Below are 13,618 nucleotides of genomic sequence, written 5' to 3' on the forward strand. Positions count from 1 at the left end.
TTGGGATACAGACCAATTAACCAGTCTACCACACTGAGAAACAGACATGCCTTGCATGGGTGCTGTGTAGAAGACTGGAAGGAAAGGGGCTTTTGGATTGTATGTGTGTAGTTTGTTTGTTTGTTTGCTTTAGGCTTAAGAAACACCTGAGTATGTTGGTAGGCAGGGAACAGGACACCAGTAGAAAAAAAGAACCTGAAGCTTACAGGAAGGGTCATCTTCGCTTCACATGGTTCCCAGATAGTTGGGAAGATGAGATGTAGGAAAAGGATTGGAGAATTGGTTGATCCGGTATTAATAGGCCTCAGAGACTGCTCCCTGCTGTTTAGAGGCAGTGGAGCAAAGCTCTGTTATGTATCACTGAGTCGCCAGTCTGCATTTCTTCTGGCGAGCTACTCTTAGCCTGATCTTGAGCCTTGAACTCAGTGAAGGGATTGTGCTCCAGCGAGGATGTACCTGAAGTATTGCCTAGATAGTTAATTCGATGGATGAATGAACAGACGGATGGATTGATTGATGGAAGACGAATGAACTAATTAACCAAGAGTTACTGGGCATAGACTATTGACCAAATATTTATTAAGCCCTTTCTTAAAGTAGTGATTAACAGCCTAGACTCTGGAGTCAGACTCTCTGAATGTATTCCCTGCCACTCACAAGCTGTGTGTCTCTGCAAAAGTCATTCATTCTATAGCCCGGTTTCCTCATCTATAAAATGGAGCTAGTAGTGCTTCCTTGCATTCGTTTCTTAGGGCTTCCATAACAAGCCATCGCAAACTAAGTGGCTTAAAACAATGGAATGTATTCTCAGAATTCCCTGGCAGTCCAGTGGTTAGGACTCGATGCTTCCACTGCTGTGGCCCAGGTTCAGTCCCCGGTTAGGGAACTAAGATCCCGCAAGCTGCACCGGACACAGCACATAAATAAATAGGGGACTTCCCTGGTGGTCCAGTGGTTAAGACTTAGCCTTCCAATGCAGTGGGTTCAGGTTCTATCCCTGGTCGGGGAGCTAAGATCCCACGTGCCTTGCAGACAAAAAACCAAAACATTAAACGGAAGCAATATTGTTGCCATATTGTAACTTTAATAAAAACTTTAAAAATGGTCCACATCAAAAACATCTTTAAATAAATAAATAGATAATCGATCTTTCACAGTTCTGGAGGCCAGAGGTCCAGAATCAAGGTGTCCTCAGTGCCACACTCCCTCCAAAGGCTCTAGGGGATGACTCTTCCTGGTCTTTTCCAGCTCCTGGTGGTTCCTGGCAGACCTTGTCTCGAGGCAACAATACTCCAGTCTCTTCCTCCATTTTAACATGGTTTCTCTTATGTGTCTGTGTCTCCTTCTCTTTTTTTTGTAATTGAGGTATAATTGCTATGTAGCGCTATATTGTTTTCAGGTGTACAACATAATGATTCTATATTTGTATATCTTCTCTTGTTATTAGGACATCAGTCATTGGATTTAGGGCCCATTCTAATCCAGTATGACCTCATCTTAAATAATTATGTCTATAAAGGTCCTATTTCCAAATAAGGTCATGTTCTGTAGTTCTAAGTAGACGTGAATTTGGGGGGGGGGGCAGCATGACTTAACCCCACTATACTACTTCGTGGAAATATTATAAGGACTAAGTTAATATAAGTACTTATACAATTATTCCATATTATATTAAGTGACTAATGATATAATCAAGTGCCAATAATAAAATTAAGTTAATCTAAGTGCTTGTAATATTACGTAGCACATAGTCAGAGGTATGAAGTACTAGTTATTCCTGAGGTTGGCACTCAAGAAATGCTTATTTTTTTCCAATCACTGCTTTTTGCTGAATAATACCAATATTCAGTACAGGTGAAAATTCTGAGTTAGTAGGTTAATTTATGATGTTTGATTCTATCCTTGAAAAACTTTCGTTGAAAAACACACAAGGTTCATATTTCTTTCCTGTCTAGTAAAATTACTAAGTAGACATCAAAGTGGTGAAAGACACTTTCATTTTCCAAGTTCTCCCTTCAGGTTTTCATCATCTCGGGGGGGAAATGAAATGATGACCAACTTACTCATATTCATTTTGTACCAACTAACTCCGTAGGCAATGGTCTCCTCAGTATGACTTTCCATGTGACAGCGCTCAGCCTCTCATGGGACCTAATTTCCTTCCATAGTAATTTGTCTACAGTTAGCTTAAAAGAGACATTGTTTGGATAGAATGTTCCAGATTAAAAACAGGCTGTAGCCTGTGTTAAAAGTAACCCCTAGTTACTTGATGGAATGATAGCTAAGAGATGCAACACACTGATATTAAGCCTAATACAAAATACTGTATATATTTTTAACATTAAGGAAATAAACAACAGTATATAGGTACTACAGGCAAATCTGAAAAAAGAAAAAGATGAAGACTCCATTATTTATCCTGCCAGTGAAGCAGCACAGTTTGGGAAAGAGTAAGGGTGAGATGAAGGCCAGCGAGTGTTCATTGGTACCACATCTGTTTTGTTCCCCACCGTACAGCCAGATGTTGGCATGACTAGTTCAAAATTGATGTTCAACAAATATTTGTGGAAGGAAGATCTTGGTTCTTTGTCTGTGGGCTGTAATAATTGCATTTCCTAAGTTGTCATGTTTCTTCAAGGCAGTCTTCATTTCCCTCTTCCTGCTTTTTCTTTGTATTTTCCTCTTTCTCTCCCTAGACTTCTTCTTTGAAGTACAAGCAGTGGCTGATTATTATGTATTGGTGTATTGGACATGTCTGCACGTAACAGAGGGCTGGGAGAAATGAAGAAAATAAATCTTTGTCCTTTTTCTTCTTCCTAAAGTTCTCAGGTGATAAATTAGCTACCTCAGAGAAATATTTGATACCAGGGTTACTGGCTGAAATAGATATAGGGAGGGTATCCACCAGAGAATTCTTTATCATTAGAGCAGGTGTTCTTAAACCTAAATCTGTGAGCAGGCTTAGCAATCCTGAGCCGTGGAAGTTGTGTTTGCATATGCATGTTTGATGTGTGTATGCAGGTTTGATGTTTGTATGCAAATTTGCTGTGTGTATGCAGATTTGGTATGTGTATGCATATATGTGCAATTGTTGAAGGAAAGGAATTTTTTTTTTTTTTTTTTTTTTTTTTTTTGCTGTACGCGGGCCTCTCACTGTTGTGGCCTCTCCTGTTGCGGAGCACAGGCTCTGGGCGCGCAGGCTCAGCGGCCGTGGCTCACGGGCCCAGCCGCTCTGCGGCATGTGGGACCTTCCTGGACCGGGGCACAAATCCATGTTCCCTGATCGGCAGGCGGACTCTCAACCACTGCGCCACCAGGGAAGCCCGAAGGAAAGGAATTTATTCGTTAACTTTTGTTAGTCTCTAAAGAATCTGAGGTCCAGATAGGTAGGAAACCACTGAATTAGAAGATTTGGTTTACATTGTCTGTATTTTGTTTTGCTTTAGAATTTTTGGTAGGAAAATTATGAGAAAATGTGGGAGAAAAATGACAGTATATAGCAATGCCAAACCTTTTCAGATCTGGAATCAATTCAGGGGCTTTCCTTGAATTCTGACACCTCTTTTTGAACTTCTTTAGCTGCTGTTTTTGTGTACTCAAAGTCAGTGGTTTGGGGTGCTTACTTAACTCACAGTTATTATCTTTGGCTGTTGAAATATCCAGGCAGGCTCATGTCATTTGTTTTCAGAACAGCATCAGAGCCCTTCTGGGCAAATTCCCTGGTAAGTCACTGAGCTGGCACAAAGAAGATGGTATTTTATGGTACAATGACCCATCTTTGCACAGCTAATTTATTTCTAACTGAACTTACAAACCAAACAAAAACTAACCTTCTCCAAGTACCAAAGCTGTTTAAAGACTGAATTTTATTTTTCTTTACATTTCTGGAAACTTTGGTTTGTTCTTTGTCTGATTTGAACCAAATCTGTTGTCTTCCTCTTACTTAACTCTCTGCCCTGATTAAGTGATCTGCGTGCTTGACTCAGATCCCAATTTTGCTTTAGCAGCACCTACGTGTGTTCCCAGATACCCAACTCATGGCTCAGTCTATGCTCTCTGCTGTTCAGCTTTGTATCATAGTAACTTAAGTAACTGCTATTGTTGTTGTTAATAAAGCCTCCTGTATTGTTCTAGGAAATAATCAGTTATTTCCACATAATTTACTTATTTGTTGATTCATTCATTCACAGAACATTTATAGGCACCTGCTGTGTGCCAGGGTTGCTTCCAGCTGTAGAGGAAAGAGAAAGATGGATGTTATACATATAGTCACTGCCTTGTGCTAGGTCAAGGCATATGGCAATGCAGGCAAACCAAAGATTTAAGACTTTTGAAACCTACAATCTTTCAGCAAATTGGTTTACCATTTATTTAGAGCAATGGTTCTCAACAGGGGCGGTTTTACCCTTCACCCCGGGAAACTTGGAGACATGAAGACATTTTTGGTTGTCACAAATAGGAGATTCTACCTGGTTGGTAGATGCTGGAAATACTGGTGACCATAGACAGTGACCAGGACTGTCCCCATATCAGAGAATTATCTGGATCAAAATGCCAATAGTGCTGAGATTAAGAAGCCCCCATTTAGAAGAAGCAGTACTCCTTCAGAGAGAGGCACACTGCTGTACATGGGGAGGGAGGAGACCCTGAAGACAGTGCCCTTTTTCTTTGAGGTGTTGATCAAGTCAACTCAGCTGAATTGACCCGCGCCAGAACCAAAGATCCTTCTGAGGGATGGATCCTTTCCTTCATCTCAGGTACATTTCCAGGGTTCCATTAGTATTCCTCAAAGATTGGCATCTTGGTGACTTTAACTTTTTCAAGTTGCCTACCCCTTAAATCTGCCTCTGCTTGTTCTTAAAGGGCCTTCAGTTTAGGGAGGAAGAAGGACAGGTATACCAAAAACTATGATACTGGGTGATAAATACCAAGAGGGCTCAATGAAATCAGTGCCTTGGGAGCAGTGAGCAATTAAAGCTCTGCCTGGTGGTCTGGGAAGCCTTTACAGATGAGGTGGTAAGTGAATGGGAGTTTGAAGGACGTAGTTGGCAAATGGCTGAAAGAAGACACTTTCCTCTTTTAAGCCATACCCTGCATGATTGCATTTATAACCAGTGATGTTTGGGGCGGCCCTTTCAAGAAAATCTGCTTCTGTGTTGTTTGACATGGAGCAAGTTTCCTTTACAAATTGTACAGACTCAACTTGGCAGACTTTCTTGTCATCACCTTCTTTCTATTAAAAATTTCAATAGTAGATGATTTCAGCTGCGTAATTGTAGGTACTAGAGTGTAGCAGTAGTTCAGAGTTGTATGCTTTCGGTGAATGAATTACAGGCTTGGCTTTTGTTGTTTTAAAAATGTGTATATATTTCTTTGTTTGAACCTGCTACTGCTTCTGATAAAGTTTTCTGCACGCTGTGGATTTAGCTAGCTTGAAAATATATGGAAAGTATGCTTCACAAACTGTGTAGACATTTATAAATGAATGCTTTTCAGATAGTCTGTGTTCCAACACATGGCTATGTCCTGCAGGAAAATTCAAGAGAACATCATTACCCACAAATTCCTGTTAAACTAGTGTGACATTAAATGTATTCGTGAAGCTATTAATTGAAAGGTTGGAGAGGTACAAAAGAATGGAGTAGATGTTAAATTTCTTTTTTTTTTAATTATATGAGTTTCAGGTGTAGCCTTATAGTTCAACATCTGTATAATTAAATTTCTGATTAAAGAGAACAGTGAGGTTTATAATAATGTAACTACCAGAAAGTTACAGGATTTTTCTTAACTTTCATGAAATTGTGTGTTGATTTAACGTACCTACACATCATGGAAATTTTCTCTTTCGGTTCAGAATCAGTTATGACATCACAGAAGGGGTAACTTTATACACTTGAAACTAACTTTGGAAGAATTTGTACTTTTCCTGGTGACTTTATGAAGACCTTTTATTAGTGTTTTCACGTTAGAAATAAAATAGTTCAATTGAAACAAATCTCAGTTTTACTTCCGTTTTAGTTTGGACAATAATTCTGCATAGTTAGCAACATGCATATTAGTTTCCTTTTTTCATCAACACGTTTTTTCTTATTTATTCAGTCGGATGCCAATGCAAGTTACTTAAGAGCAGCTCGAGCCGGACACTTAGAAAAGGCCCTTGACTACATAAAAAATGGAGTCGACATCAACATTTGCAATCAGGTTAGTTGTGGTGATTGTTGTTGTTATTTAAGTTTTTATTTTATTTATTTTTTTATTTTATTTTTTATTTTTTAACATCTTTATTGGAGTATAATTGCTTTACAATGGTTATTTAAGTTTTTAGATAAAATTTTAAAAATCCAGACTTCAAACTCCTTAAATCTTTCGTTAGATATTACCAAGACTTTCTCTGTTTTGTCAGTGTTTTCTATTAAATGTCTCCAGCTTGAATTATCAAGTTATTCTCTGCTTTGTTAGAGAAGCATTCAGAAATGTAGATATGTATGCTTTAATAACTAATTCCTAAAATTTAGTACGTAATGACATCAGAACAACCTATCTAATTGCCACGAGTACTTTTATTCCTAATTCAAGTTCCTACACTAAACACATACAAGTGGTTGTTGGTGGGAACTCTTCAGAGTTCTCGGTTGACTGTTTACTCTTCTGTTTTCAACCTGCTGAGTAAAGCTTTCCCTTCACTTAATCAGAATGGGTTGAATGCTCTCCATCTTGCTTCCAAAGAAGGCCATGTAGAAGTTGTTTCTGAGCTGCTACAGAGAGAAGCCAACGTGGATGCAGCTACAAAGGTCAGTATGACACATTTTGTGCTTTTTATATCAATTGCCCAATTCAGTGAGAATTCAGCCCTCGATAAGAATTGGGGCACGCTTCTCATGAGATACCTGTCAACCTTGTTCTCTTTGGGGAACTTATAGAGGGATTTGATATATTGTAAAATGTTGAAAGTAGACAGAAAGATGGGTGAGCTCATGTATCTTGCCTTTTGTTTTACAGAAAGGAAACACAGCGTTGCATATAGCATCTTTGGCAGGGCAAGCAGAGGTGGTAAAGGTCTTGGTTACAAATGGAGCCAATGTCAATGCCCAATCCCAGGTAAGCCTACAGCTCTACTGCCAAGAAATGTTGTTATAATGGTTCCCAAACAATGTTCTGGGTCAGGTGCTTGCTTGGTCTATGTATCTTCTAAGAATATAATACTTAAGAGCTATATCCCATGAATAACCATATTATTCTGGATTATTCGATTTCATGTATATCCTCACTTGCAGTACTCTTTGTGTGAGATGTAGAGGTTTTTAAAAGGCATCCATCTGTAAAACTGGTATGTATGGCTAGTAGTCATAGACACAAGTGATTAGAGGACCTCTGTAATGTAGAGACTTATTCTGTTTTATGATGTTAGCTCAGATCCAGTCTCAGTATTTACTCACAGACAAAGGAAATGAGGAGGCCTATAAAAGAGGAAAGGCCCTTAGAAGTTCAGAATATGTCGGTGCTTTATCTAGTTAAAAAAGAGAAGACACTAGTTAATTCCTGTTTACTAACTCAGGCATCATCGTTGTTCCCTGAAACAGATTAAAAAGAAAAAAAACAAGCAGAAGAAACTTTAAAATCCCCGAAGTTTAAAATTTCCAGATTGTTAGTAATGCATATACACCGATAATTCATTCAGAAGATCCTCCTACAAGCTCTCCGAATCTTCCATGAAGTTCTAAGGAAAATACCAATAGATTATCATTTGGCAGACTTTGAGTCTAAAAAAATTAAGTTCACTTTATTGTTCTAAAAATATAGGTCCTTATTATCAGTGACAATTCAGCCCTCGATAAGATGTCCCCACAGATGTGAGCTTGTGTAGAAGAGCAAACACCATCATAACGTACAAATATCCACTTAGGACCTGACCATTTTTAAAAAAATTTTTTTAAGTATAGTTGATTTACAGTGTTTTAATTTCTGCAATGCAGCAAAGTGATTCTTTTTCACATTCTTTTCCATTATGGTTTATCAAGGGTATTGATCGCACTGAGTGAAGTAAGTCAGAAAGACAGAGACAAACACCATATGATGTCACTTACGTACGTCACATACGACACAAATGAACCTATCTACGAAACAGACTCCATGTCTGTGAGTCTGTTTCATAGATAGGTTCATTTGTGTCGTATTTTAGATTCCACATATAAGTGACATCATATGGTGTTTGTCTCTCTCTTTCTGACTTACTTCACTTAGTGTGATCATCTCTAAGGACCTGACCGTTGTTAAAACTGGTCCCTACTCAAACATTCCTCCCAGCTGAAGGCTGACATCTATCCTGGTTCATCAGTATCTACCCCAGGGTATTAGATTTTGAACCAATTGACTGTAGAACAAAGCTGCAAGTTTTGCAAAAGATGTAGGATTTCATGAAGTCAGGGAGAGTGACGCTGGCGGACTGCTGTGGTGTCGTGACTTCCTGGCAGTAGTTGCCCAGACTGTGTGAAGAATTTGGATGATTTCCTGACAGTGTTTCAAACTCGAATGATTTGAAAAATCAAAAGATTAAATGAAGAAAAAAAATTAGGTGAGGCCTTCGGTTCCCAAGTAGTTTTTGCAAAAGGACTATCTTTTTGCTTATGCTCTGAAAATAAAAAGTGAAGGATGTCAAGCCGTCATACAATTCTGTTGGAAGAACATCATACATCTTCTCCCCCAGAATCATAGTTGGTTTAGTCTTCATTCACTCGGAGAACCTGTACATGAATGCAGTTGTAACCTACCTTTTGTTAAATCACATAAAGTCATTTTTACAATGTCTGCTTTTCTCTTTCAAGATGAAGTCTCAATCTAACTCTTTAAATTATTAACTGCGGCCTTTTGATCCCCACTTTAAATGCACTTGACTTCTTCAGTCTTTTCCAGTACTGATTATCTTTGGATAACAGGAGCCTCTTATATTTTATGGGTCCACAGAATCGTAGTGATTCTCTCCCTTGTTACTCCCGCTGTAGCGCTGAAAGCTCTGATGCCATTGAATAACAGTGTCGTGGAAAAGAAACGGCACTGCACTTGCGACCGCATGATTTCTTGTACAATTGGTCTAACCTCTAAGTTCCCCATGGTTGGGCATTTGTTACATGGTCTATGCCACCTGTGCTGATTCCCTTTGCTAGCTCACTTACAGTAATAAAGCTTTTCCAGAAAGGAGTGATATAAAGTTGAATAGTGGCACGTATGGTACTTGAAGAGAAATACAGACCAGCTGACCACAAGGGGAGCATTGTGGTTTTCAACCAATTATTTTTAAATGCCCCTGTAATTTTTTACTTAGAAAATAGCTAGCGTTAAGCTCTGAGATAGTGGGAAAACTCTTGAGTCCATTTTCATTTTCCTATCTTCCCCCCCAAGGGAGGGAAAAATTAACCTTCCCTTCTTTTCAACATTATGCACATTCATGACTAATGTTCAGAGGAGGCGTGGTTTTAAACCTTCTCTGAAATGTCTGGGAGAAGCTGTAGTCGAAATAAAATCCTAACCATATTTGATTTCAATGTATACACATCCTCTCCTGATGATGAAGTGTGGAAGGAGAACGTGGGCTGTGAAATTCTCTGTTCCTTGCAGCTGTGCTTGGAATACCCAGCCACCCACTTGACAGAAAACCTGCCCCCCTTTCCTCTGGACACCTGCCCCCAGAAGCTTTCTGAACTGCATCGTTCTGTGGACAGGATAAGTAATGAGATCACCATGAAGCAGAATGGAGTTTCAAAGATAATTCCTGGTAGCAACTTTTCAAAAGGAACTTTAAAGAACAGCAAGCAATAATGCCATGAAATGCAGTGAAATTCCATTTGGTGGCAGAACATAAAACATCCCAGGAATATTATTATTCAACAAAGTGTATCCCGGGCTTCCCTGGTGGCGCAGTGGTTGAGAGTCCGCCTGCCGATGCGGGGGATGCGGGTTCGTGCCCCGGTCCGGGAAGATCCCACATGTCGCAGAGCGGCTGGGCCCGTGAGCCATGGCCGCTGAGCCTGCACGTCCGGAGCCTGTGCTCCGCAATGGGGGAGGCCACAACAGTAAGAGGCCCGCATACAGCAAAAAAAAAAAAAAAAAAAAGAAGAAGAAAAAAAAGAAAGTGTATCCCTATCTAAGTGAAATTTTATCCTATAGACAATATTTAATAGCCAACAAGAAACAGCATAAAGAGAGCCCCTCACCTTCCTTAAATATAAAAATTCTCCTTGAAAATAAAAATGGCATGGGACAGTATCAAGTTCTGATGAACTGAGGCTCTATACACTAGGAATTTGTGGATGTTCTCGTAATAATTTTTGTCATTGCCTTGATCTTAGGTCTTAATAAGTTAGTTAACTCTTTCTTATATTACTTAACATTCCAGGAATCATTTAGGCCTACCCTAAGAAAGAAATTGGATTAGATAACTGAATTGTGATTTTAAAGAACTCTACTACGATTCCTAACTTCTTAACTCTACTAAGTTCTTAATACTTTATACGAAGTACAACAATGATTAACAGTGTTTGCTCTTGAAAAGTCTCAAACTGCCATGTCAAATGACATCCCTTACGCTTTTCTCCTTCTCTGTCTTTATTCCATAATATAAGGTACCAACTATGTTTATAAAGAAGCAAAGTCTGTTTCGTATAATATTTTTAACTATCAAAGTATCTAAATTGACAGGTTTTCACAGTGGTTTTAACAAAGACAAAGACCCTTTAATTAAACCAATGCTTCCGTGGTCTTTCTGGGTTTTTTTTTGTTTTGTTTTGTTTTGTTTTTTTGCGGTACGCGGGCCTCTCACTGTTATGGCCTTTCCCGTTGCTGAGAACAGGGTCCAGACGCGCAGGCTCAGCGGCCATGGCTCACGGGCCCAGCCGCTCCGCGGCATGTGGGATCCTCCCGGACCGGGGCACGAACCCGTGTCCCCCGCATCGGCAGGCGGACTCTCAACCACTGCGCCACCAGGGAAGCCCCTTTCTGGGTTTTTTAATGTTTCCTATGGGTGGGGGGAGGTCAGGTCCTGGTGAAGTCAGACAATGGGTGTGGTCCAGATAGAGCCTTTCTGACCTTTAAACTAATAGCACACCTCTGATGTAAACAGTCTTCACAAAAATTAGTACCTTATGTAAATCAGTACAAATATATCACCATGCCCTTGACATTTTAATTAATAACAGCACTTTATGATATACAAAGGCTTGGTTGGAGGAAACTAGGATGGATAAAATTGCATGGATGAAATTTAAGCCCTTATTTATATTGTTTCATTTCATTTTTATTTTATTTTATTTTGTTTTATTTTAGTGGGTATTAGGTAGCATGCCTCAGTACGGTCTATAAAACTATAAGTCTGCAACTTTGCATACTTATGATAACACCACAATACTTACAATAACAGCATAATCAGAGCAGAAGGTACTGAAGATATTGGATAAAATCAGACATCAAAAAGCATACTCAGTCTTGAGCCTTTTGAGAATTCAGTGTATTGTTGCTACAGAAAAGCAAATGTAAATTGGGCCACCCATATGTTCCTTTTTGGTCAGCTCTTTGTTTTGGAAATTTCCTAAGTTAGGGAATTAATAAAAAACCAGTGATGTACTTTTTTCTCTTAAGAGAAAAATAACATTCTTTCTGAAATATTACCATCTTCCCAATCCAGGTACTATTTCATGAAAAATCATTACAGCTCTAGGTCATCCACACTGGATTACTTGTGCCTTAACCCTCTTTGCACTAGAGAGTAATGGTAATATTTTTATTCACTCTTTCAAAAAGATGCTTATAATTATCTTCCTAGAACCATATCTAGTGTGTACGTGTTCTCACGCCTTGTTGATCCTTTCCCAATACACAAAATTTGTATTAATTCGTGTTAGTTTCTATTGCTTTCATCCAAATAACTTCAGCAATTTGGAATTATATGAGGAACCCATAGAATAGAAGGGTAAAGAAGCTTTCAGAAAGCTTTGGAAACTAGGTAGTTGGAGTGAGAGAACTTAATCAGAAGCTAAAGGGTAAGGTTGCCCTTTGATACAGTCCCTACAGGCCATTCGAGGGTGGGGAGGGGAGATTTGGTAGAAAAGAGAATTGAGAAGGACGTAGAATAGACGTGGAAGAGCAAGGAGAGGCGTGCCGCACGTGCGTCCACCCTGTGGTTGAAGAAGGGCAGTCCAGTTTACTTCAAAGTCCAACCAAGACAAGTCCTACCTACACATCTGTGAAGATGTAGTTCCTCTAAAGAAAACAGAAACAATACTGGCAAAGGAAGGGACCAAAATACACAAACACGCACACTCAAATACCCAGTGTAAAATTGAAATTTCCACTATGGAGGCCTCGCCAAAACCATTTTGTCAATATGGTCAGCAGAAGTAGAATGAGACCATTCAAAGCCATATACTGGATGATTCCATTTACGTGAAATTTTTACTACAGACCAATCCATCGAGATGGAAGGCAGATGAGTGGTTGCCAGAGGACATGAGGAGGGGCAAATGAGGAGTGAATACTAATGGTCCAGGGTTCCTTTATGAGGTGATGGAATGTTCTGGAGTGAGATGGTGGGGATGGTTGCCCAACTTTGTGAACGGACTTAAAAAAACACTAAATTTTACACTTTGAAAGAGTGAGTTTTTTGGTGTGTGAATTATATATCCATAAAAATATATAAAAATGAAACAATATGAAAGAATGACCATCCAGAAAATGACCAGCTTTCGAGTAATAGCGGTACAATGGCAAGCACTCAAAAAACAAGAAGAAAATCTATTGTGGGAACTATTCACTACAGAGCCCCATCTTGCTGTGACCCGTGTCTACGTATCATTTCTGAGAAATTCCAGTTGTACACATTTCATTCTCTGCCATTGTGGAAAGGGCACACGGAGTGATCTAAAAGTTGTATTTGTTAAGAACCACTCTTTGGAAGCTCTAGGTCTGTAAGAACAGCATCTCCTAAACCTCAGTGCCTAGTTTGGGGTTTCCTTCAGGCGTCATGAAATGTTTGCTTGGTTCTGGCAGGTTTCCTCCAGAACAGGGCAGGTACACTGGGCTGTGAACCAGCGTTTCTTAGGTAACTTGAACTACAGCAGACCTCTGCCCTGAAGTTGAGGATCCACTGACATATATTATCTACTTGATATTTATGTCCGAGAGAATGACATCCATTTTGGAATTTTTCCTTAAGGACTTTACTCCTAAAATCTGAATCTTCCATCTGGAAATTTTGGGTGATGTGGCAAGATATATACTCAGTTCATAGAGTGATAAAAATCCACGCTGGTTTTCACCTTTCTTTTCTTTTTAATATTTTTCCTTTTTTTTGGTTAAGAGATATTTAAATCAGCCAAGGATTAAACAATCTTTCATTTTGGTCAGATAAGAAAATGAGAAAATAGCAGTACGATAAAGGGTATCCTAAACAGCTTTCAGGTTCCTTCATAGCTCTGGGAAGAGTGACAGAGATGAAACCCACGCAGACACACATACACACACACACACACACACACACACATTGGGTTGCAGTTTTTCCAGGTTTCATGTTTAAAATTGATAAAATCTTTCATAACAGAACAAAGCAGCAGTGAACTTAGTGATGTGACTA

At 39.2% G+C, this 13,618-nt stretch overlaps 1 protein-coding gene across 1 annotated transcript in view; it reads left to right on the plus strand.

Annotated features, from left to right (window-relative positions):
* The first annotated feature begins 4,379 nt into the window (after positions 1–4,379).
* The window catches only part of LOC136136056 (ankyrin-3-like), a 105,200-nt gene continuing 95,961 nt past the window's right edge, over positions 4,380–13,618 (plus strand). Inside the window, exons 1-4 of the mRNA XM_065893927.1 lie at positions 4,380–4,472; positions 6,100–6,201; positions 6,693–6,791; positions 7,000–7,098. Coding sequence (XP_065749999.1) covers positions 4,380–4,472; positions 6,100–6,201; positions 6,693–6,791; positions 7,000–7,098 — 393 coding nt within the window. The remainder of the gene's footprint in view (positions 4,473–6,099; positions 6,202–6,692; positions 6,792–6,999; positions 7,099–13,618) is intronic.

The sequence above is a fragment of the Phocoena phocoena genome, chromosome 16, assembly GCF_963924675.1.
Source record: "Phocoena phocoena chromosome 16, mPhoPho1.1, whole genome shotgun sequence".
NCBI lineage: Eukaryota > Metazoa > Chordata > Mammalia > Artiodactyla > Phocoenidae > Phocoena > Phocoena phocoena.